General features: G+C 43.7%; 1 protein-coding gene across 1 annotated transcript; it reads right to left on the reverse strand.

Annotated features, from left to right (window-relative positions):
* Window positions 1-919: 919 nt before the first annotated feature.
* On the reverse strand, window positions 920-25,723 carry LOC131198609 (eukaryotic translation initiation factor 3 subunit C). Its single transcript, XM_058183431.1, has 20 exons — window positions 25,557-25,723; window positions 25,052-25,117; window positions 24,620-24,809; window positions 23,120-23,245; window positions 22,856-22,910; window positions 22,624-22,736; window positions 22,230-22,357; window positions 19,961-20,117; window positions 19,545-19,648; window positions 17,915-18,056; window positions 15,443-15,568; window positions 9,154-9,247; window positions 7,741-7,928; window positions 6,071-6,295; window positions 5,312-5,675; window positions 4,378-4,537; window positions 3,803-3,868; window positions 3,387-3,474; window positions 1,893-2,055; window positions 920-1,431 (listed from the first exon to the last, which is right to left on the reverse strand). The coding sequence occupies exons 1-20, from the start codon at window positions 25,655-25,657 to the stop codon at window positions 1,346-1,348; spliced, it is 2,742 nt and encodes a 913-aa protein (XP_058039414.1). The 5' UTR covers window positions 25,658-25,723; the 3' UTR covers window positions 920-1,345.
* Between the last annotated feature and the right edge of the window lie 108 nt (window positions 25,724-25,831).

Below are 25,831 nucleotides of genomic sequence, written 5' to 3' on the forward strand. Positions count from 1 at the left end.
CAGGGGAAACTGATATGCCACCATACTCTCTACAACCTTCGCCGCGAAGCGAAGGTTGGAGACCGGACGATAATTACCTAAAACAGCGGGTCAGGAAGGCTTCTTGAGGAGGGGTTTCACCACCGCCTCTTTCAAGGCGGCCGGAAAGACTCCCTCCAACAAGGAAGCGCTCATAATCGCCTGGAGCCAGCCTCGTGTCACCTCCTGAGTGGCCAGCACCAACCAGGAGGGGCACGGGTCCAGTAAACACGTGGTGGCATTGAATTCTAAGTTTAATAACTACTGAAAAACTTGCTTCAAGAGCAGTACAAAAATGTTACAAGTAAGCAGAAATAGACGGCTGAAAAATAGACCCCCAATTTTCTCTAAGAATCAGTTAGTAGAGGCTTTGGAAAGTTTGCATGGCTAGTATGTTGTGGCAAAGGCAATAGAAACAGCTGGCCATTTGGAGTGCATGTAGAAAGACAAAACCAATGTCAGTTTTTTCTGTATTGTACAAGCACATGGATGCAATAAATAAATGAGTGGTACTTAATAAGTAATGTGGATGAAGTTTAATTCCATAACAGTTGGACTTTGACACAAGAGATTTCTGTTTAAATCTCCATGTGAACCAAGGAAATTATTGGATGACTTTTTCCACCAACAGATGGCTCCCCCACTCACAAGACTGCTAAATCAGCCAACTCACCAATTATTACCCAATTAACATAAAGCTGTGAATTTCAAGGCACTTGCTGAGGATGAGCCTACATGATGAGTAAGACAGTCTTATCAAGATAGTAACTATTTCCCCAAAATTTTAGAGACAACTTGATAAAAGGTTGTATTAGGAAAAAAACCTGCAATTTACAATATGGTTTGCCCCCCTCCAGTCCAGAAACAATGACAGGTAGCAAAACTTTTAAAGCCAAACAGGCATGTTTCATACTTATGGTTTATTTAGTTTCAGATACATCCAATACAAGTAATGCTCCAGTAAGGGTTACCTGGGGTCGTTTCTTCACATTTGGTTTTTGAGAACACCATCTTTAACAAATGTTCCCTGAGGAGAAATTCCTTATCTTTAATTTTCAGATCCTATTAAAACTGAAGATGAACAGAAGTCTAAATTCCTATGTCATTGTCATTCTTTCATTCTCAGCCCAGATAGTAACTACTGAAGACTGGGAATGCAATGGAGCCTGAAGATTCTTGTCATTCTGTTCAATTAATTTACCTGGTCTGTTCCCAAGGACACTAAATAGACTTCCTTTTTAGCAATTTTTTTATTGCATGTCTTTGAATTATGATTACTGGTAATCTCTCTCTCCCCCAAATTAACTGAATAAAAACAGCTTTAAGTTTAGTAATTGCTCTGACGTTCTTGCTGCCGATATCCTCCCCGGCGCAGGTAGCCCCCTTCATTCTTACGATAGCCATCCTTTTGGTCTGTAAGATAAGACATGAGTAGATTAGGAGGTACCAGCAAAGGAGAAGACACCAAACCAAACAGAAACGAATGACTTTGTAGCAAAATATGGATCAGGGAAAAGGAAACAATAAATGGCCATGGAATGAATATCATTTTGGCTTTGCAGGTTTCATTGGGGGAGAGGGCAGGAAGCAGGAAGAGGGCAGAAATGGCTGAGATATTATAAGAAGATTGACTTGACTCTTGTAATGAAAAGAAAGGTTTCCTGCCCCGATAACAGGGAAAACGCTTAGTAAAAGAAACTTTCAAAATATTTTCAGATTATGTTCTACAGCCGCTGAAATATTTTTCCCTTTGTTAAAGGGTAGTTCAGACATGAGTGTGTTTATGTGTTGTGCCTGTATGTAACAGTTAATAGAAGAGAAATAAGATGCCAGAAAAATAGTTAAGTACCAGTGACACCAGGGCTTTAACTTACCACGAAAGTAGCCACCATAAGTGCCTTGTTTCTGGTCAAAGACCCTCTCATTGTTTTCCACAAGGCTGCCCAGCTTCTCAGCCAGCTGCAATGCCAGGTTTTGTTGGGTGGTGGGCTCTGTTCGATGCATCACAACTGTCTGGGTTGGCTGATCTAAGGAGGCCTAGAAAAGCAAGGCACAGAATACCTTGTACACATTAAAAGCAAGTTGTGACTTCCTACTTCTACCAAAATGGAATTTCTACACACAGTATGGAACTGAATCTGACCTTAATGCTGTAATCCTCCTACCCACTACAAGGTTTGGATTCAGTCTCTCCTGTTCATAATTCCCCTTGTTTGAAGGGTTATTTGCCAACACATCTGCCTATACTTACAACTGCAGGTAGTCCTTGACTTGCAACAGTTTGCTTAGTGATCATTCGGACTTACAACAGCACTGAAAAAATGACTTATGACCATTTTGCATACTCATGTCCTTTGCAGCATCCCTACAGTCATGTTATTTATATTTGGATGCTTGACAGATGACTCACATTTATAACAGTTGCAGTGTCTGGGATCATGTGATCCCATGTTGCAACTTTCTGACAAGCGAAGTCAACCAGATGCCCTTAAGAACCCAGGTTACTCGTTTAAAAACTACAGTGATTCACTTCACAAAGGTGAAGTCGTAAAATAGGGCAAAACTCACTTAACAAATTTCTCCCTCAGCAACAAATTTCGGGCTCCATTGTGGTTGTAAATTGAGGACTATGGTATTCTTTTAGTCTTTTAGACTAAAAGAATAGCATCAGCAGTGAAAAAGTAACTTATAATTGGTCTTCGCACTTACAATCCCTGCAGCATTCTAGTGGTCATGTAATCAAAACTTGGGCACCTGGCATGCATTTACAATGGTTGTAGCATCCTGGGATCGTATATGATTGCCACCTGCAACCTTCCCGGCCAGCTTCCAACATGCAAAGTCAATAAAAATTCAGATTGGCTTAATAGCTGTGATTCACTCAACACCTGCAGCGATTCACATAACTACTGTGATCTAAAAATATAACTAAAAATTCTTTAAATCAAGCATAACTCACTTAACTGCTTGCTTTGCAATGGAAATTTTGATCTTATTTGTGGTTGTAAATCAAGGCCTACCCATACAACTGTTCTTAGAGATGAGATTTTTCTTGCTGACGATGACAAATATTTTTACAAATTAGGCCTGTGACTAGAATAGAATAGAATAGAATTTATTGGCCAAGTGTGATTGGACACACAAGGAATTTGTTTTGGTGCATATGCTCTCAGTATACATAAAAGAAAAAAAGCTATATGTGCTTTAGATCTTACATATTCTTGTCTTCTTGTTGCTGCAGAAACTGCCTATGGATGGCTATGGTCTTCCTCCTGCTATTCTTTGAAGCAGGTCATTTTTCCTGCCCCCTCCTGGTGTGTAATTAATTTCTCTAGCCACCCCAGCTGACCTCACACAAAAGTTCTCACCATCAGCTCTTCATTGATGATCATCTTGCTGATGATGCTGTGCACAGTGGGCAGATCCAGCTCAAACATATCGGACAGGATCTCCATGCTAGGAAAATGGACCATAGGAAGCAGAGAATTATGAGATTCAGCTATTTAGGATTGACACATTAGCCTCTTGCCAAGAAGGAAATTTATTGAGAAAACAGTAGCTCAGAAGGGTCTGTAACTAAGGACCAGAGTTACATTAACCACCAAGTACTGTACAGATAAGTCAGATAATTCAAAGGGAATTCTGAAACCCATTGTCCATAGTCAACTTTCTTATCTATAAAATATATGTAGTCTATATTCAGGGCAAAGCACTACTCTGCCAAAATGCCATCACAGTTAACCGTGGACCTCTCTCCTCCTATGGAGCCCCAATATGGCCATACCTGATTGAGTCATAAACGCTGCTGTAGGTGAAGAGATAGGTTCGGAGAGACTCCTCTTGGATCTTCCTGTTGGGATGTGGTCGAGAGAAAAAACAACGGCAGTGAGAATGAGGAAAAGGAGCCTCTCTCAAATTATTTAAAAATTTCGGTCCCCAAGATTTTTACTCTTCAAAATTACAGATTTTACTCTTCAAAATTATTTCCACTGTATCTTTGCCGCTACAGTTCCAGCAATATATTGGAGCAAAACTGGACATAGTTGTACTTTTCCTAGATCAATGGGAGGCCCAAAATCAAGAATAAAACATGATAATTCTTCCAAGCTGGGTTATTGTTTCATGTCTCTATAGAGAAAATCTTGCCAGATGGAGAACTCTATTATCTGCATCTAAAATATACTCCATGAACTGTTAGGAAGAAACTAAATACACCTTTCTCTCGCATGTAATATCCAGACTGAGTTGTCTGTTATCCCTCAGAAATGCAGCCCCTCCCACCTGGGACTCCCCCTCCTCACTATATTCCATCGCATCCATGGCTCACTTCTCTCACAATATGACCCTTTTGCAACTGACCGGACAAGCATGCTGCGCACTTTGTCAGCCTCGGGAAACAGATCCCAGACTTTTCCATTCATTTTCTCATTGACAATGAAACGGTGACATGTCTTCCAGTCACCCATCTTCATAGCCTTGGACGCTGCTACAACATGTTCTCTCATCGATTCAGGGGGGCCTGAAGCAAGGGAAAAGAGAGGTGGGGAAAGATATAAGGATGTTCCTTGAATCCTTTAGAGAGGATTTTAATTATCTAAATGAATAAGCCACAATCCCTTAGGGAAAAAAAGTACTACTTTGCCATTCCAGAAAATGACAAATTTCGTATGTTATAAAAGAATAAAACTATGTATTTAACTATAAGTAATAAGCCAATTGTTTCTCTGTTACAAAAGGAGATGAGTTCCCCAAATTTTACTTGATTTACAGAGATTAAATAATTTGTCAGAGAAAAAAAAACTATTTAAAAAAATCACAAAGGCTTAATTCCCCCCAAAGTAACATAGTATCAGTCAGGATGGCTAAATATTTCTTCCAGGATCAAATGTCACACATTATATTAGAGAAGAATATAGTTTGTTTTGTATTCACAGAATACAACTATTTCCTTGGTAAACTGTGATTTATGGGCTAGCAATCTATCTCAACTCAGCCACCCTGGTTATTCTTATAATAGGTAGTTCTTGACTTACAATCACTTAGTAGGCTTCACTATGATTGTAAGTTGAGGACTACCCATAAACTGCAAGTAGTGAGAACCTGTATCTCTTACTGGTACTTGCTGGGGAACACAAACGGAACGATAATGTTGCCTTCATGTCCTCCTTATTGGCTTCTATTTGCTTCTAGCTGGCAGAACCAGATTCCCTTTAATCTTCTGAAACCTTAGAGGTAGATAATGGCCGGAATTGCATCTTTGGGGGCTAAAGCAAGCATCCTTTGGACTGCTTACCTAGAAGAGGCTGGCGCTCGCCCACCCGCAGTTGATGATGGAACTGCTTGCTGATCATTCGCCGACGGGCATCGAACTCATGAGCAGCCATGTAAGGGATCTCAAGCAGCATGGCAGAGACCAGGTAGACACACTCCAGGAGTTCCAGGTTGATGTGCATGTGGAAAGGAACCTGCCGGCGCTTCTCAATCTTCTCTTGCTCCTGGTTGCGCTCTTGCATGCTACGCATCAAGAGACCCTGCCCCAGCAATTCCTTTGCTCTTCCGCTAGACTGAATGTCCAGCAAAGCATTATGAGCATCTTTGATCAAGCCCTGGCGGAAGGCACAGATCCCCAGCTGAACCATTGTCCGATTATACAGGATCTGGGAGGGGGGAAAAACAAACAGGGTTTGAAAAACTATCAGCATCTCTTTTCCTATTATCTATATTTCGGATCCCATGGAGAATTCAGTAGCTGCTCAAATAACTGATTCTTATTGCTGCCCTTTCACAGTACAGATTGTCAAGCAAAACTTTAAGTTTCCCTCTTTACTAGGCTGATTGGTTGATTAAGTTGGGCGTCTTCCATTTTGTTTAGAGGAAGCTGTGGTTTGCCCCATTGGAAGGGTAGTTGGTCTCCAAGCAGACCAAAGAGAATAGGACGGCAGAAAGTCTGCTGTTCATCCAAACTCTGTGCTATCACCACCACAACCATTATCAAGCAGGCAAGTTCAATGTTGGTTCTCAACAGCTACCAAACCACTTGTTCCTCTCTAACCTGAACTGGAGGGTCCGCATGCTGGATATTATCTTGAAGGTGGCTCATAAGCATCAAGTCACGGGCCTGGTACCAGCGATCATGCAAGGCATGGTGATAAATATGGCAAAGAATGGCACAGGTGCGGATCCGGTCTGTCCGATCCTTGGCATAGATGAATTTGCAAAGGCGCTCCATCAGCACTGCAGAATCTTCCCCCTCGTTTTCTGCTTGGTCTTGTTCGGACTGAGATAAGCAGAGAATGTAAATTAGCCCCAGTATCAATAAATCACATACTCCTAATGTGAAGTGTTGCGACTTGCAGTCTCAAAGTTGCACACAGCCTTTTAAAGCACTCTTAAAAGGTTTCAGCCAAACTATGATTTTTATTTTGTTTTGCAAACATATTTATTATTTTTCATAAGCAATCATTAAAGTACAATCTAACATGAAAGGGGGGGGAGGGAGGGAAATAACAGAAGAGAAAAGTGACAGAAAAAAATACATCAAATATAAAACCTTAAATCCTTTTCTTTTTTAAAAAAATATTTTTTATTATACCTTAAATTCTTTTCAATACAAAGGTAATTATACAATGCAACATCTCTCTAGTTTCAATGAATATCCAGTGTTTAAACTATCTTAACATATTAATATTCAAACTATTTTAATCTAACATATAGTAAATTGTCAAATATGAATAAGCATATATTAAAAACCCTAACTTTAACCCCAAGCACAATATGGTCAGATCAGATTGAATCCTCAAATTCCAAAGTTGGCTTTTCTCCTTATCTTGCAAGAAATCTAACAATAATCTCCAAGTCACAAGAAATCCAAAGTCTAATTTTTAATGTAACAGGAGAAAAAAAATGTGTATTTTTAACTGTGGCCCTTGGTCACAAATGCTGCACACAGTTTTGCCCTAACATATCAATTTTTCTCTAACCTTTGCTTTCCTCTTGGGGTTGTCTGAGCTTGTATTGATAATGTTATTTAGTCTGGTAATGGAACATCTGCAGGAAAACAACCAAACTCAGAAATTATCACTAACTTAATATGCTACTTTCGTTTACAATAAACTATTTTTGTTACGGTTTAACATTCTGGATTCCCAACAAGGAAATTAGTTATCTGATTAGAGGACTGGTCTCAAATGCTGGAAGTTGTGGTTTTGTAAAAGAATGTTTAATTCTCTACAAAGCTACCTCTTGACAGGTGGCACCACCTGATCAACCTTGTTTGGGCTCAGAAATTAAATAGCACTGGATCAGGCTATCATTTGGGTGGGAGACCCCTTTGAATTCCAGAGCTGTCAGTCAGATTGGGAAGCAACTAAGGTATCCTGGAAGACATGGCTGTGTCTTCTATGACAGTGTTTCTCAAGCATGGTCACTTTAAGATGTGTGGATTTCAACTCTCAGAATTCTCCAGCTAGCATGTTTTAAAACTGCCAAGGTTGAGAAACACTGGTCTATGAAGTTTCCTAGAAACTGGTTTCAAGCTGTTACTTTTATTTCATAAAGCTATATGCTTGTAGGGCATAACCCCCAAATCCAATCCCCAGCATCTGTTAATCAGCAGAAGGTGATGATGATTAGGAAGCACTGGCCTAGGAAGGCAAATTTCTTTCTCAGGAGAGGGGAGATCCAACTACTGATGTTCCTTGCCGATCAGAGGGACCACCTTACCTTGCTGTCTCCTGCTGGGCCTTGCTGGCGCTGGTGAGCCTTGTAGTCAAACTTGTAATAGGTGTGGAGGATGCAGCGCAGATAAACACGGCAGATCTCATCTGTAGTTCCCTTGTCCTGCAGGTAAGTCTGCACCCGTTCTATGATCTTGCACACTCGAGCTTCATCCTTCAGGTGATCCACATATTCTAGGAGAAACATACTACACATGCTTAGCTTAGTCTTTTACAAGAAATGAGGGTGGGTTCCCTTGTTTGATTAGGTGGAATCTGGCAATGCAGTCCTGCAAAACCTCCCCTCCCCATCAGCTTTCACTTTGGTGGCTATGGAGAGATGGTTAAAATATCTGTTGTTTTATGCCCTTACAATTACAAAATTTAAAATGTAGAAACATGAAGGCCCTTGATCACAAAACCCTTTCATGCTGACCTATAACTTTTTGTTATCTACAATGGAGGCACAATGGCTCAGCAGCTTAAAGAAACTGGATTTGTTGCCTGGAAAAAGTCAGCTTTCAGTATTCCAGCGGTTCAAACCCTAAGCACAGGGGTCCCCCAACCACCAGGCAGCAGCCCACTACTGGGTTGTGGCCTATTCGGAACAGAGCCACATGAGGGGCAGGCTGGCACGCCAGGAATTCATTCCTGACTGGCTCAAGGTCGACTCAGCCTTCCTTCCTTCCAAGGTTGGTAAAATGAGGAACCAGATTGTTGGGGGGCAATATGCTGATTCTGTAAATTGCTTAAGGGCTGTAAAAGCACTATGAAGCGGTATATAAGTGCTATTTCTATTCTTTGGTAAGCAGGCAGAGTAACATGAAAAGATAAGGGTGAACTTCAACTTTGCAACTTAACAGGCTTCAAATCAATCCTGTCTGGTTAAAAGAGGCAATTCTGCTGAGGACAACATTCAACTAAAGGTAAAGGTTCCCCATGCACCTTATGTGCTAGTCGTTCCCAACTCTAGGGGGCGATGCTCATCTCCGTGTCAAAGCCGAAAAGCCAACGTTGTCCAAAAACATCTCTGTGGTCATGTGGCCAACATGACTAAATGCCAAAGGCACACGGAATGCTGTTACCTTCCCACCAAAGGTGGTCCCTATTTTTGTACTTGCATTTTTTATGTGCTTTCGAACTGCAAGGTTGGCAGAAGCTGGGACAAGTAACAAGAGCTCAACCTGCTATGCGGCACTAGGGATATGAACTGCTGACCTTTCGATTGACAAGCTCAGCATCTTAGCTACTGAGCCACCATGTCTCCCTTAACATTCAACTAGGAGCCTAAATATTCCTATTATTAGGCAAGATACCTTCTGTCCCAACCCACTTCCTTTCATTATCTCCACTTTCAATGGATTTCCTTCTTCCCTTACCTCTAAGACACCACTTGATGGACATGTTCATGTACACTCACCTTGAGAATGAGGGTCTGTGTTCTGCATAATTTTCACAAACTCCTCATCCATCCGCTCCACCAAGGTCAAGATGCACCCACGTATGCGAAGGGGCTGGCCACGGAAAGGCAGAAAGGAAGGGGCAGGATTAGGACTAGCAGACTCAGTTTATCTTTCTCCAAAGTAGAACTGGACTGAGTTACAATCACCATTACTCCCAGTTATGAGGCTATGGATGTGATTGGACTGTCTGTGCAGCGTTCTTGGGGAAGTGGGATAAATAAAAAAGCTTTTTTTTTCTTGGTCTGCCAGTGCAGCAGCATCCTCTTTGATCTTTGCAGTTTTCACTCAGCCCTTCCTACCAAGTAGTCCTCGACTTATGACTGTAACAGAGCCTGGAATTTTCATTTGTGTATCATGACAGTTGTTAAGTTGACGATCCATGTGACCAATCTGATTTTATGTTTTTTTGAGATGGTCACTTAGAGCAGGGGTCTCCAACCTTGTCAACTTTAAGACTTGTGGACTTCAACTCCCAGAATTCCTCCAGCCAGCTTTGCTCCAACTCCAATTCTGGGAGTTGCAAATCCACAAGTCTTAAAATTGACAAGGTTGGAGACCCGATTTAGAGAACATGTTCTCTGTATTCAGTGATTCCACCCCCCCAAAACACCCCTCAGAATAATTTCTAGGGGGAAAAAACTTTTGTAAATCATGATCATATGACCATGGGATGCTGGCAATAGTCATATATGTAGGTCAACTGCCAAGTAACCAAAATATGATCACACGACCACAGGATGGGGTGGCAGCCACTGGAACTTTGAATCCAGATTGGGATTCTTCGTTTGTTTGTTTGTTTATTATTTAAATTTTTTTATTATTTAAATTGCTTGTTTGTTCATTCATTCATTCATTCATTCATTTGAATTTTTATACCGCCCTATCTCCCGAGGGACTCAGGGAGTACAGCCATATAAAAACATAAGAATAATACAAATAAAAACAACAATTAAAAAACTTATTAATTAGGCCGAAATTAAAATATCACTAAAATAGTATAAAACCCCATTAAAACTAAATTTAAAACTAAAAACCCTAGGCTAGCCCTGCGCAAATAAATAGATGTGTCTTAAGCTCGCGGCGGAAGGTTCGGAGGTCGGGAAGTTGGCGCAGCCCTGGGGGAAGCTCGTTCCAGAGGGTGGGAGCCCCCACAGAGAAAGCCCTTCCTCTGGGTGTCGCCAGTCGGCACTGCCTGGCGGACGGCACCCTAAGGAGTCCCTCTCTGTGAGAGCGTACGGGTCGGTGGGAGGCAATCGGTGGCAGTAGGCGGTCCCGTAAGTAACCCGGCCCTATGCCATGGAGCGCTTTAAAGATGGTAACCAAAACCTTGAAGCGCACCCGAAAGGCCACAGGTAGCCAGTGCAGTCTGCGCAGGATAGGTGTAACATGGGAGCCACGAGGGGCTCCCTCTATCACCCGCGCAGCTGCATTCTGAACCAACTGCAGCCTCCGGATGCCCTTCAAGGGGAGCCCCATGTAGAGAGCGTTGCAGTAATCCAAGCAAGATGTCACGAGTGCATGAGTGACCGTGCATAAGGCATCCCGGTCTAGGAAGGGGCGCAACTGGCGGACCAGGCGAACCTGGTAAAAAGCTCTCCTGGAGATGGCCGTCAAATGATCTTCAAAAGACAGCCGTGCATCCAGGAGAACACCCAAGTTGCGCACCCTTTCCCTCGGGGCCAATAACTCGCCCCCAACAGTCAGCTGCGGTTGCAGCCGACTGTACCGGGGTGCCAGCATCCACAGCCACTCTGTCTTGGAGGGATTGAGCTTGAGCCTGTTTCTCCCCATCCAGACCCGTACGGCTTCCAAACACCGGGACAGCACTTCAACAGCTTCGTTGGGGTGGCCCGGGGTGGAAAAGTACAGCTGAGTATCATCAGCGTACAGATGGTACCTCACCCCAAAGCCACTGATGATCTTACCCAGCGGCTTCATATAGATGTTGAACAGGAGGCGAGAGAATCGGCCCTGTGGCACCCACAAGTGAGGTGCCTCGGGGCGACCTCTGCCCCCTGCCACCACCGTCTGCGACCGATGGGAGAGATAGGAGGAGAACCACCGATAAACGGTGCCTCCCACTCCCAATCCCTCCAATCGGTGCAGTAGGATACCATGGTCGATGGTATCAAAAGCCGCTGAGAGGTCTAATAGGACCAGGGCAGAGGAATAACCCCTATCCCTGGCCCTCCAGAGATCATCAACCAACGCGACCAAAGCCGTCTCCGTGCTATATCCGGGTCGAAGCCGGACTGGAACGGGTCTAGATAGACAGTTTCATCCAGGTACCGGGAAGCTGACATGCCACCACTCTCTACAACCTTCGCCACAAAGCGAAGGTTGAGACCCGATTTAGAGAACATGTTCTCTGTATTCAGTGATTCCACCCCCCCAAAACACCCCTCAGAATAATTTCTAGGGGGAAAAAACTTTTGTAAATCATGATCATATGACCATGGGATGCTGGCAATAGTCATATATGTAGGTCAACTGCCAAGTAACCAAAATATGATCACACGACCACAGGATGGGGTGGCAGCCACTGGAACTTTGAATCCAGATTGGGATTCTTCGTTTGTTTGTTTGTTTGTTTGTTTTTTAAATTTTTTTATTATTTAAATTGCTTGTTTGTTCATTCATTCATTCATTCATTCATTTGAATTTTTATACCGCCCTATCTCCCGAGGGACTCAGGGAGTACAGCCATATAAAAACATAAGAATAATACAAATAAAAACAACAATTAAAAACTTATTAATTAGGCCGAAATTAAAATATCACTAAAATAGTATAAAACCCCATTAAAACTAAATTTAAAACTAAAAACCCTAGGCTAGCCCTGCGCAAATAAATAGATGTGTCTTAAGCTTATGGCGGAAGGTTCGGAGGTCGGGAAGTTGGCGCAGCCCTGGGGGAAGCTCGTTCCAGAGGGTGGGAGCCCCCACAGAGAAAGCCCTTCCTCTGGGTGTCGCCAGTCGGCACTGCCTGGCGGACGGCACCCTAAGGAGTCCCTCTCTGTGAGAGCGTACGGGTCGGTGGGAGGCAATCGGTGGCAGTAGGCGGTCCCGTAAGTAACCCGGCCCTATGCCATGGAGCGCTTTAAAGATAGTGACCAAAACCTTGAAGCGCACCCGAAAGGCCACAGGTAGCCAGTGCAGTCTGCGCAGGATAGGTGTAACATGGAAGCCACGAGGGGCTCCCTCTATCACCCGCGCAGCTGCATTCTGAACCAACTGCAGCCTCCGGATGCCCTTCAAGGGGAGCCCTATGTAGAGAGTGTTGCAGTAATCCAAGCGAGATGTCACGAGCGCATGAGTGACCGTGCATAAGGCATCCCGGTCTAGGAAGGGGCGCAACTGGCGGACCAGGCGAACCTGGTAAAAAGCTCTCCTGGAGATGGCCGTCAAATGATCTTCAAAAGACAGCCGTGCATCCAGGAGAACACCCAAGTTGCGCACCCTTTCCCTCGGGGCCAATAACTCGCCCCCAACAGTCAGCTGCGGTTGCAGCCGACTGTACCGGGGTGCCAGCATCCACAGCCACTCCGTCTTGGAGGGATTGAGCTTGAGCCTGTTTCTCCCCATCCAGACCCGTACGGCTTCCAAACACCGGACAGCACTTCAACAGCTTCGTTGGGGTGGCCCAGGGTGGAAAAGTACAGCTGAGTATCATCAGCGTACAGATGGTACCTCACCCCAAAGCCACTGATGATCTCACCCAGCGGCTTCATATAGATGTTGAACAGGAGGGGCGAGAGAATCGACCCCTGTGGCACCCCACAAGTGAGGTGCCTCGGGGCCGACCTCTGCCCCCCTGCCAACACTGTCTGCGACCGATCGGAGAGATAGGAGGAGAACCACCGATAAACGGTGCCTCCCACTCCCAATCCCTCCAATCGGTGCAGTAGGATACCATGGTCGATGGTATCAAAAGCCGCTGAGAGGTCTAATAGGACCAGGGCAGAGGAATAACCCCTATCCCTGGCCCTCCAGAGATCATCAACCAACGCGACCAAAGCCGTCTCCGTGCTATATCCGGGTCGAAAGCCGGACTGGAACGGGTCTAGATAGACAGTTTCATCCAGGTACCGGGGAAGCTGACATGCCACCACACTCTCTACAACCTTCGCCACAAAGCGAAGGTTGGAGACCGGACGATAATTACCTAAAACAGCCAGGTCCAGGGAAGGCTTCTTGAGGAGGGGTCTCACTACCGCCTCTTTCAAGGCGGCAGGGACGACCCCCTCCAACAATGAAGCATTTATAATCCCCCGGAGCCAGCCTCGTGTCACTTCCTGTGTGGCCCAGCACCAACCAGGAGGGGCACAGGTCCAGTAAACATGTGGTGGCATTCAACCTCCCCAGTAACCTGTCCATGTCCTCGGGAGCCATAGGATCAAATCCATCCCAAACCGCCACAAAGCGAAGGTTGGAGACCGGACGATAATTACCTAAAACAGCCAGGTCCAGGAAGGCTTCTTGAGGAGGGGTCTCACTACCGCCTCTTTCAAGGCGGCACGGACGACCCCCTCCAACAATGAAGCATTTATAATCCCCCGGAGCCAGCCTCGTGTCACTTCCTGTGTGGCCAGCACCAACCAGGAGGGGCATGGGTCCAGTAAACATGTGGTGGCATTCAACCTCCCCAGTTACCTGTCCATGTCCTCGGGAGCCATAGGATCAAATCCATCCCAAACCGTCTCAACAAGACGTATCTCTGACATCTCACCTGGATCCACCCAATTTTGATCCAAACCATCCCGAAGCTGAGCGATTTTATCATATAGATAACCACTAAACTCCTCGGCACGTCCCTTTAACGGGTCATCCCGCATCCCCTGTTGAAGAAGGGAGCGGGTCACCCGAAACAGGGTGGCCGGACGGTTATCTGCCGACGCAGTGAGGGAGGAGACGTAAAAACACCTCGCTTCCCTCAGTGCCACTAGGTAGGTCCTACTAAAGGACCTAACTAGTGTCCGATCAGCTTCTGAACGGCTGGATCTCCAGGAACTCTCTAGGCGTCTTCTCCGGCGTTTCATCTCCCTCAGCTCCTCAGAGAACCAAGGAGCTGGTTGAGACCTACGCCGGGTCAGAGGCCGCAAAGGCACGACACGATCAAGAGCCCCAGCCGCGGCCCGTTCCCAAGCCGTGACTAGTTCTTCAGCCATGTCCTCAGGGAATGGTCCAAGCTCCGTCAGGAACCTCTCTGGGTCCATCAGGTGCCTGGGACGGAACCACCGTATTGGTCCCATCTCCCTGCGGTGGTGAGTGGTGGTCTGAAAGTCCAGGCGGAGGAGAGAGTGATCTGACCATGACAACGGCTCAATGACTACATCTCCCAAAACCAGATCACTCATCCACTGTCCAGAGATGAAAATCAAATCCAGTGTGCCTCCCCCGATGTGCGTAGGGCCATCCACTACTTGCGTCAGGTCCAAGGCCGTCGGAGGCCATGAACTCCCGAGCCGACGTCGATGACATGCCGGTAGATGGCAGGTTAAAGTCCCCCATGACCATAAGTCTAGGGGTCTCAACCGCCACCCCAGCAAGCACCTCCAACAGCTCGGGCAGGGCTGTGGTCACGCAGCAAAGAGCCAGGTACGTGACTAACAAGCCCAACTGACACCTATGACCCCACTTCACAAAGAAGGATTCACAACCGGCAATCTGAGGAACAGTGGTCTCCCTCGGCTCTAGACTCTCCTTTATCACAACCGCCACCCCCCCACCCTTACTTTGAGCCCTCGGTTGATGGAATGCCCGGAAACCCGGTGGGCACATTTCTCCAAGGGGCACCTCCCCTTCTGTGCCCAACCAGGTCTCCGTAATGCCCATAAGGTCCGCGGAGCCCCCCTGTATAAGATCACAAATAAGGGGGGCTTTATTCACCACGGACCGTGCATTGCACAACATCAATCAAAGGTCCAAGCTCTGAGGATCCTGACCATCCGGGGAACAGGAGAGGTCTGAGGGGTCGGAGCGCGTGATCACTTTCAAATATTGAGCACGCGCTCCCGAAAATCGATATGACCCCCCACCTCCGCCATACCTGCCCCTCCCACTTACTGTCTCAATACAACCACCCTCATCAATAAGAACATAGTCCTCCCCCCTGCCCTCCTTTTAAGATGGATTTTTGTTGGAAATCCATCTTAAAAGGCGCTAAGCAGCCAGTCCTAAGTCGAAGACTACCTATACAACATATTGCAGGATGGTTGACAGGCTGGGAGGACCTGCAGAAACTCACCTGCTCAGCGTTGGCCAGGTTTTCAGAATCCTCTGCAATGTTCTGTCCAATGAAGATGTTGGTGTGTGCAAAGAGGATGTCCAGCAGCTCATCAATGCTGTTGAGACATTTCTGCCACATCTCTGGCTGCAAACAAGGAGAATAAAGAGGAAATCATTAACGATCTTGGTACAGGTAGTCCTCAACTTACAACAGCTCATTTAATGACTGTTCGAAGTTACAACAGCACTGAAAAAAAGGGACTTATGATCATTTTTCATACTTATGACTGTTGCAGCATCCCATGGTCATGTGATTTACATACGAGTGCTTGACAAGTAGTTCATATTTATGAGAGTTGCAATATCTCAGGGTCACGTGATCCCGTTTTGTGATCTTCTGACAAGCAAAGTCAATGGGGAAGCCAGATTCACTTACCAGCCGTGTTACTAATTTAACAACTAAAGTGATTCACTTAACAAATGTGGCAAGAAAAGTCATAAAGTAGGGCAAAACTCACTTAACAAATTCCTCATTTAATATTTTGGGCTCAATTCTGGTCGTGAGGACCTCCTGTATTATAGGAATAAAACAACCAATCTTCCATGTTCACATCTCTCACACCCAAAGCGGGCAAGGAACAAACTCTTGCGGCATCTTACTTTCCTTCTTTATTCCCCCATACCTTCATATATGTAGCTAAGTTGGGGTTGTAGTCATACAAAGAGGCAACGATGTTGAACTTGATTTTGAGGTCAATGGCTATTCCCAAGTTGTTCTCTGCTGCAATTCCAACCAAAAGCTGCAAAAGATCAATCTGGGCAGCCCTGAGGAAGATCACAGAAAGCGTAGAGACTACTATGACAACAGGTGTGAGGAGATGGCAGATTATTATTTTGAATTACTTTCTCAAACTCAGCACAAAGTCCATTGGACTTTGGTCTAAAGCCTTTAACTTAACCATACTTAGCCATTATGAGCCATGGCGGTGCGGTGGTTAGAATGCAGTACTGCAGACTACTTCTGCTGACTGGTGGGTGCCTGTAGTTTCGCAGTTCGATTTTCACTGGCTCAAGGTTGACTCAGCCTTCCATCCTTCCGAGGCGAGTAAAATGAGGACCCAAACTTTTGGGGGCAATATGCTGACTCTGTAAATTGCTGAGACGGCTATAAAGCATTGTAAAGCGGTATGTAAGTCTAACTGCTATTGCTACTCTAACTATTGCCATCTTATCTGTAGCTCCCAGAACACCATGAGCTCATGCCATCAGCGTTCAGCAACAAAATTTTGAAAGGCTTTTTTTTTTTTTACTCAATTTGGAAGTTTGGGAGTAATTTTAAGAGTAGACATTGGAATATATGAAGCCAAAGCTCTCGTCCTTCCAAAAGTGAACGTAAAAGAGGATTGAAATGTTTGGCCGTGCCCTTTCTTATGCAGAAGTCCTTCTCAAACTTGTCCGACAGGTCAAGAGGCTGAATTATAACCTCAACCTGGAACATGTGACTCCTTCCTGTCTAGTCTGGTCTGATGCAAACAAACCACAGCAAACTCTAGACACAGACCTTATGCCCACCTCCATCATGTGGTGATAAAAAGTTCATAAGAGGTCAGTTCCCAATTTCAATTAGCCATCTTCTAGCATGTCACAAGTTTATAAGATGTAGCACTGTTTCTTGAGAATGGATAATACCTGGGGTTAGTTCCAAAGGTGCTTTTTCAAGAGAACATTGGACTTCCTTTGTTTTGTTTTTGTTCTCTGTTTTGTTTTTTCCTTGAAGACATTTTGCTTCTCATCCAAGCTCTGAAGAAGCTTCTTGGATGAGAAGCGAAACATCTCCAGGGAAAAACAAAAGAAAGTCCAGTTGCCTCTTGTAAAAGCACCGCAGACATTTAGCTGAGGCTAGTGTAAAACAGAAGCAAGTATTGCCCAATTGCTCCTTACTATCACACTGATGAAAGAGGAAGTTGCTTCAGTGCAAAGGATCTTGGTACAGGTAGTCCTCAACTTACAACAGCTCATTTAATGACTGTTCGAAGTTACAACAGCACTGAAAAAAAGGGACTTATGATCATTTTTCATACTTATTGACTGTTGCAGCATCCCATGGTCATGTGATTTACATACGAGTGCTTGACAAGTAGTTCATATTTATGACAGTTGCAATATCTCAGGGTCACGTGATCCCGTTTTGTGATCTTTTGACAAGCAAAGTCAATGGGGAAGCCAGATTCACTTACCAGCCGTGTTACTAATTTAACAACTAAAGTGATTCACTTAACAAATGTGGCAAGAAAAGTCATAAAGTAGGGCAAAACTCACTTAACAAATTCCTCATTTAATAACATATATTTTGGGCTCAATTCTGGTCGTGAGGACCTCCTGTATTATAGGAATAAAACAACCGATCTTCCATGTTCACATCTCTCACACCCAAAGCGGGCAAGGAACAAACTCTTGCGGCATCTTACTTTCCTTCTTTATTCCCCCATACCTTCATATATGTAGCTAAGTTGGGGTTGTAGTCATACAAAGAGGCAACGATGTTGAACTTGATTTTGAGGTCAATGGCTATTCCCAAGTTGTTCTCTGCTGCAATTCCAACCAAAAGCTGCAAAAGATCAATCTGGGCAGCCCTGAGGAAGATCACAGAAAGCGTAGAGACTACTATGACAACAGGTGTGAGGAGATGGCAGATTATTATTTTGAATTACTTTCTCAAACTCAGCACAAAGTCCATTGGACTTTGGTCTAAAGCCTTAACTTAACCATACTTAGCCATTATGAGCCATGGCGGTGCGGTGGTTAGAATGCAGTACTGCAGACTACTTCTGCTGACTGGTGGGTGCCTGTAGTTTCGCAGTTCGATTTTCACTGGCTCAAGGTTGACTCAGCCTTCCATCCTTCCGAGGCGAGTAAAATGAGGACCCAAACTTTTGGGGGCAATATGCTGACTCTGTAAATTGCTGAGACGGCTATAAAGCATTGTAAAGCGGTATGTAAGTCTAACTGCTATTGCTACTCTAACTATTGCCATCTTATCTGTAGCTCCCAGAACACCATGAGCTCATGCCATCAGCGTTCAGCAACAAAATTTTGAAAGGCTTTTTTTTTTTTTACTCAATTTGGAAGTTTGGGAGTAATTTTAAGAGTAGACATTGGAATATATGAAGCCAAAGCTCTCGTCCTTCCAAAAGTGAGCGTAAAGAGGATTGAAATGTTTGGCCGTGCCCTTTCTTATGCAGAAGTCCTTCTCAAACTTGTCCAACAGGTCAAGAGGCTGAATTATAACCTCAACCTGGAACATGTGACTCCTTCCTGTCTAGTCTGGTCTGATGCAAACAAACCACAGCAAACTCTAGACACAGACCTTATGCCCACCTCCATCATGTGGTGATAAAAAGTTCATAAGAGGTCAGTTCCCAATTTCAATTAGCCATCTTCTAGCATGTCACAAGTTTATAAGATGTAGCACTGTTTCTTGAGAATGGATAATACCTGGGGTTAGTTCCAAAGGTGCTTTTTCAAGAGAACATTGGACTTCCTTTGTTTTGTTTTTGTTCTCTGTTTTGTTTTTTCCTTGAAGACATTTTGCTTCTCATCCAAGCTCTGAAGAAGCTTCTTGGATGAGAAGCGAAACATCTCCAGGGAAAAACAAAAGAAAGTCCAGTTGCCTCTTGTAAAAGCACCGCAGACATTTAGCTGAGGCTAGTGTAAAACAGAAGCAAGTATTGCCCAATTGCTCCTTACTATCACACTGATGAAAGAGGAAGTTGCTTCAGTGCAAAGGATGTTGCATCGTGTATTAATGTCTGCATGAAGCTTAGAACTGACTAGCTCCTTTCAGAGGAAAAGATTTCAATACCAGGCAAGGTGGACCTTTTCTGCGTATATATTTTATTGTCATATCAGATATGCTTTGTTTTCATAATCAACTTCTGAATTTTTGGTCTTGAGGTTAATCTGCCTGTCTCCCTTGAGTTTGACACCCCTGATCTAAACCATCCCAGATGCCATCTGAGAAATGACCTATTTATTCGCCTCCCAGAGGAAGAAAAAAGCAGTCAATTTGAGAATGATTTCAGTTACTCTTGCCCAGCAATGTTAAAGCGCCTTTGTCTCACCTATCAGTGCCTTTCTTGCCACGCGCCTGTAGAATCTCATTGAGTTTCTTCACTACCACAGCGTGGTTTATCTCTGTGCCCTTAGCAAACATCTTTGGCTTTTCCTACAGGGGGAGAGAACAACAAATGATAAACTTCCCAATTCCTTCTACTCCCTCTCTGGCTAATCTCCCAGTTGGATAAACTTCCTAATTCCTTCTACTCTAGCTAATCTCCCAGCTGATAAACTTCCCTTCTACTCCCTCTCTGGCTAATCTGCCAGCTGAATAAACTTCCCTTCTACTCCGTCTCTGGCTAATCTGCCAGCTGAATAAACTTCCCTTCTACTCCGTCTCTGGCTAATCTGCCAGCTGAATAAACTTCCCTTCTACTCTGTCTCTGGTTAATTTCCCAGCTGGATAGAGACAATGCCTCACCTTAACCAGAGGGACACCTCCTTTGACTTTTTCCCATTCACCGCCTTCGTTATCATCTTCATCATCTTCATACTTTTTGGATTTACGGTCTTGCTTCTTCTTTGCTTTATCTTCTTTTTTCTTCTCCAGAATCCTCTTTTCTTCCTCTGTGCCAACTCTTAATTTTGGAGGATTAAATAGATCAGGTTTTTTTCAATGCAGTGATTCTAAAATCTTGAGCTAGCTATATGATTTAATCCCAGAAACATTGCTGGCTTTGAATACTGTTGATCAAACCTTATCTAATGAAAACAGCTCCCTTTCTTTCCATCCCACAAATCGCATTTGAATCCAAACCTGTCAGATAATGTAGATTTAATAGCTGAAAGATGATGTAAGGTTGTAAGGGGAGGCAACTGAAAGCTGGATTGATCAACTCCTGGGTTTACCTCATAATACTAGTCACTCTGCAAAACTCTGACAGGCAAGATTATTTTACCCCAATAGACCAAGATTTCCCTGCTATCTACCTACCCTTGCATAGAATACTGGTCTGCTAAGATTGGAATCAACTACTAATAGATCAAGGGATCTAACTTTCAATCTATAGGAAATCTGCATGTATTGATAGCAATTCTAAATGATGTCATCAGCACAGTGTCCTATGTCCATGTTACTTAATGACAGCAATTCCAGCAGTCCTCGTTGCTGTCAATAAATGAGAACTGCAATCATTAAGCAGGGATTTCATATGATCATGACTTCCAAATTCCTGCCAGGTTTCCCCGAACCTTGCTTTTGGAAAGGCAGCAGGAAACTTGGAAACTATGATCACATGATAATTCCCATACTGCAGGGATACTCCAATGACTAGCACTCCAATGACCCATAAGTCCTTTTCATTCAGTGCCATGATAACTTTGTATGCTCCTTGAAGAAACTGTCATAACCCAAGGACTACCTGTGTAGGACAAGTCTAAAATTTAAGGAATAAAAATCCTGTAAAAAGATCTAAAATTATCAATAATTTAGGTCATAAAGACTGGGTGAGGGGGAAGACAAGGATTTCTTTTTTGTAAGTAGAAAATGTGAGAACCAGGGTGGATAAAAGTCAATGATTTTTTTTAAAAAATTAAAAAATAGGTTTTCTAAAATTTACATCGGATTTTTTTCATTTTTATCAAATTTATTTTAATAAAATGTTTCTGGAGTAAAAATATATCTAAAGATAGTTTTCTATTTAAGATACATTAATAATTTAGTTTATTCAGCATGAAATGGATCTTAGTTATGTATCATGAGGCTGTATAGAGAAATTAAAAAAACCCAAAAATTAATTAAGCTTTTAGGATGCTTCGTTATGCAAGAGGTCCTCAACGTAAACCACTGCGGCTGCTGGCTATAACCTTGAACATCTGCCCTTGAGAGACGTAAGCACAAACACAGAAGATTAAAGGCACAAGTTTAAAATACAACAAGATAAATATGATTTGCTTGCCTGAAACTTGAGGATCGCAGTTATACAACTAGTTCTCACTTAAGAACCATTTGTTTAGTGACCATATGAAGTTATGACACTTATGCCCAATCCTTGAAGTTATGGCTGCTGAGGCGTCCCAGTAGTCACGTGATCAAAATTCTGGCACTTTGCGGCCGTGTCACCAGACAACTACGGTCTGTGAAAGGCCTCCTTCCTGAGGCTGTGTGCAGCCTTCTCATAAGGCTTTAGGAGATTGATGTGTGGCCATAGGAAGAAGGTCTTACAAAGACCAATACCATGCATGCATCAACAGTGGAACCGAGCCAGTTGTTGGTGGCAAGGATGGCAGAGCACAGGGCAGCTTGCGCATCCTCCCACCGCCAACAGCAGTTGCTCCAGCCTGGGTGTATGTGTGTCATCACAGAAGTTGTTTGCCCACCTTCCCATCCCCAGCAGCAGCCATCCTAGTGGCTACTTCTGTGCCCTTTGCCCACTGGCACTTATCCGCTTGCAACTCCTGACTTCCTGCTGGCTTCCCCATGGAGTTTGCTGCTGGAAGCTAGCAGGAAGATGCCAGATCCTTGCTTAACAATGCCCGGTAATCCCTTAACAACAGCAATGGGGACTACTATGATTGTCATCACTATGGGATGCAGTCACATCACATCACTACAACTGCAATGTTTAGTGACAGAAATTCCAGTCCCAGTTACCATCATAAACCAAGGACTACCTCTAAGGCATGATGGATGATCTTGCACAAAGGTAAGGTTCCCACCTCCCCTTCCTTCTAAGGAATCTTGTCCTTACTTCTTAAGGAACTTTGAAGCCAAGGAGGTGTATTTGCTTTCATCTTCATCTGACTCTGAATCAGATTCTGAATCCGATGAGCCCCAATCCTCATCATCATCTGACTCCTCTTCTTCCTCATCTTCGTCCTGTCAGGAAAAAAAATATGTATTAATCCAGCAAATCACTTTCCAAAGGAATTTTTTGCCACAGTATAGCGAAGTTCCTTCTAGCAGAAAACTGCTTTGTCTCTAATAAAATCTGACTGCCATGGATAATCTGGCTGAGAAAATATGGAAATTTCTGTCTTACGTTCCCAGGGAGGCTTGGGTTCTCCTACTCTGAATCCTCCTGGAGAGCCCTGAGGAGGCTAGCCATAAAATCTTTCTTTGAGGCTCTTTCCTGGAACTCTCACCTCTATCTTTTTGAGAAACTTGCTGCGACTCTCAACTGCTCCTTCTTTCTTTTTCAAGAAGGCTGCTGCGCTTATTCCCTCATCATCATCATCTTCACTTGAGGAAGAGGATCCTGAAAGCAGAAAATGGGAGGAACCAATGAGAGAGGAGATTTCACACACCAAATCATAAAAACACTTGCTCAGAACAGAGGACATCCTTCAATTGCATGGTTCTTGCATCAATACTTACCCTCTGAATCATCACTTTTCTTGTCCTCATCTTCATCAGCTGACAGCTCAGGATTCTAGGAAAACATGACTAATATGCTGGAATAATGATATATATTATTCTACCCCACCCCATACTACCCATATGGACTTTCTTGTCCATTGCAAACATGACTGTTCAAGTCCTCCCTTCAGCCACCATCCTACACGTTTGCTGTTAGTGTTAATCCCACACAGTAGTTGTTGTAAAATACATCTCTGCAGCCTCTCTTGCATAAGTCAATACCTGGCGATAAGCAGTTATCTGGGTTTCATAATCTCGGTTGTACTTCCGGATCTTCTGGCGGAGAGTACTCAGTGCTTTGGCATTGTTCTTGTTCATTTTTTTCTTGCCTTCCTTGTCCTCCCAAAGCTACAGAAGACAAAAGAGTGCATATGGAGAGCAGCACTAGTTGCTTCCTCAGACTGCAACATCTAATCCATTCAATGATTACTCCACTAAGATCCAGTAAATATTGTGCATACAGCACTGGCTCACATATCCTCTTACCATCAAGGTGCGTTCAGAAATGGCAAGCATCAATGACCATAGAAATAGCATTTTCAAATGCGCAACTCAAATATAAAGCACTGAGTTTGTTACACTTTGGGATACCAAGAGTTCTAGTTTCAGAAGAAAGGAACTAAAGTTTGAATGCAAGCATTCTTTCTTTCTTTTTTTTTAAAGAAAACATATTTAGGACTTCCCCCTCCCCCTTCAATTTTTTTTTTACATCAACCAATGTGACTTTCAGATATATTGGTTACCACTCACCAACAAAGGAAAAAATGATTAGACCACCATGTTTTCTAAATTTCTGGAAATGTTGCACACCTCCACTATCTTCATTATGCTATAATTACCATATTTTTCGGTGTATAAGATGCACTCCCCCCCAAAGTGGGTGGAAATGTCTGTGCGTCTTATACAGCGAATATTGCTGAAGCCTTGGCCACTGCTGGCCTCTCCTTCCCAACAATCTGCCTCCTTGCAGCAAACAGCAAACAGCCTGGTCAGCTTCAGCACAGTCTGATTTAGCACGAACAGCTGAATGGTAGTTGGATCTGCCTCCCGGAATACCGACTATCAGGTTTTCCAGGCTGCGGGGATTGACACAGCCCATTGCCACCTCCGTGCGCCCCATTTTCGGCCTCTGCACACCTATCCCTGTTGCCAAAAATGGAACTTGCGGCAGAGGTAACAGCGGTGATGGGCGGCAATAGTGGCAATCCCCGCAGCCTGGAACAGCTGACAGGCAGTATTCCGGGAGGTAGATCCAGCTGCTTGTGCTCAATCAGGCTGTGCTGAAGCTGACCAGGCTGTTTGCTGAAAGGAGGCAAGTTGCTGGGAGGCGGAGGCAGATTTTTTTCCCCTTGTTTTCCTCCCCAAAAACTAGGTGCATGTTATAGTCCGGAGCGCCTTATAGTCTGAAAAATATGGTAATTCATTATGAACCAGCAACTAGCTAGAAACAAAGAGACAGGATTTAGAGTGAGGAAAGATTATCTTCACATCTTTGCTTCAATTCTGAGGTCGATTATTATGTGACCTGAATCAAAGACTTTTTGGAAAAAAGAACTATAGTGGACCTTCTGGATGAGACATTGTATTTCTTTTGTATCACAGGGAGAGCATGTTTCTATACACTACAGAGGCACTTTCCTGATAAAAATTGAAATGCGTAATCCTTTCTGATCAGACAATAAAAAATCAACAACTTTGTCTATCATGCTCTTCAGCTAATACCTCATTGAGATAGTCCTCAAGATCTGCCAAGATGCGGATATAGAAGTGGGGCACTCCTTCCTTGTCGACAATACTCTTGGCCTTCCCGTAAGCCTTGCCCAACAACTCAAATTCCTCCAGGCATTTGGTGACATCTCGAATCTTCATAGCATTCCGGATTGTTTTGATCAAATTGGTTAGTTCCTCAAATCTGGCAGGCAGGAAAAAGAGGACAAGGAACAATTAAACCAGGGGGCAAAAAGAAAGGCAAAATAAGGATATATGCAGTATTTAGGCCATGAAAAAAAGACTATGGCCTCAAAGAAGGCAATGCCACCAAGCCCAATGTAAACCAGCCACCAATAGGATAAGGGGCTTTCCAAAGATTTAAAAATAAAATTTTGGTTTAATCCTCCAAACTTTAGGTGCCCTTCTTCTTCCAGTATACTTCACCTTTTGTCTTTAGCACTGCGCACAACTCTTTTTGTATCTTCTTCATCCTCACTTAGCAGCAAAGGCCTACAAGACGAGAAGGGAAATAGCTGAAGGGACATATCTATGAGTAACTGAAGGAAGAAACTGGAAGTCAGAGGGGAACAAATGCAAGAGGGAAACCTTGTGCTAACAGTTTTTAGGGAAAAAAAATCACCAAGAGGGTTGTTTTATATTTGAATGCATCTGTCAGGGATGCTTCAACAAATATCATTAACGCCAGAATGTTTTTTCTAGCTTATTTTTAATTGTGTACAAGATTAGTTTTTACAGTTCTGCAGCTAACGCTATTCAGAAATTAGAATAGAAATGCAAATTGCAATATCATATATTTTCATTCAATAGCCTCAACCAATATGCAAAATTTGTCATAAAAGCCTCACTCCACCTGTTTAACCCAATCTAATTATTTTCTAGGAACCTAGAACCCACCTCTCCAATCCTAACCATCCCTATTTATACTTACTGTTTCCCAAAATTGCCTCCAACAGGCTTGGTTACTAATTCATCTCCAGAAAGTGACGATTCTGACTCACTGTCTGAGCCAGTAGTAAAAAAACGAGACATAGCAACAACTTCGGATCGTCACTCACAAATAATTTCTGATCCTAGAGAATAACGTAAAGATTGAAAAGTCCAGTGAGTATGCTACTTTCATATTCATACATCTATTTCCATTGATTTGAAATAAAATTTTGGTTTAATCCTCCAAACTTTAGGTGCCCTTCTTCTTCCAGTATA

Source organism: Ahaetulla prasina, chromosome 4, assembly GCF_028640845.1.
Source record: "Ahaetulla prasina isolate Xishuangbanna chromosome 4, ASM2864084v1, whole genome shotgun sequence".
Classification (NCBI taxonomy): domain Eukaryota; kingdom Metazoa; phylum Chordata; class Lepidosauria; order Squamata; family Colubridae; genus Ahaetulla; species Ahaetulla prasina.

What these genes read in the sequence shown, in the direction of transcription:
- LOC131198609 (XM_058183431.1), bottom strand. Translation starts at nt 25,657, where the DNA reads ATGTCTCGTTTTTTTACTACTGGCTCAGACAGTGAGTCAGAATCGTCA. An exon ending in AGTTTCTCAAAAAGATAGAG is followed by an intron (nt 22,358 to 22,623) that starts GTGAGAGTTCCA and finishes TTTTCCTGACAG; the next exon opens with GACGAAGATGAGGAAGAAGA. An exon ending in ACCTGGCCAACGCTGAGCAG is followed by an intron (nt 9,248 to 15,442) that starts GTGAGTTTCTGC and finishes TTCCGTGGCCAG; the next exon opens with CCCCTTCGCATACGTGGGTG.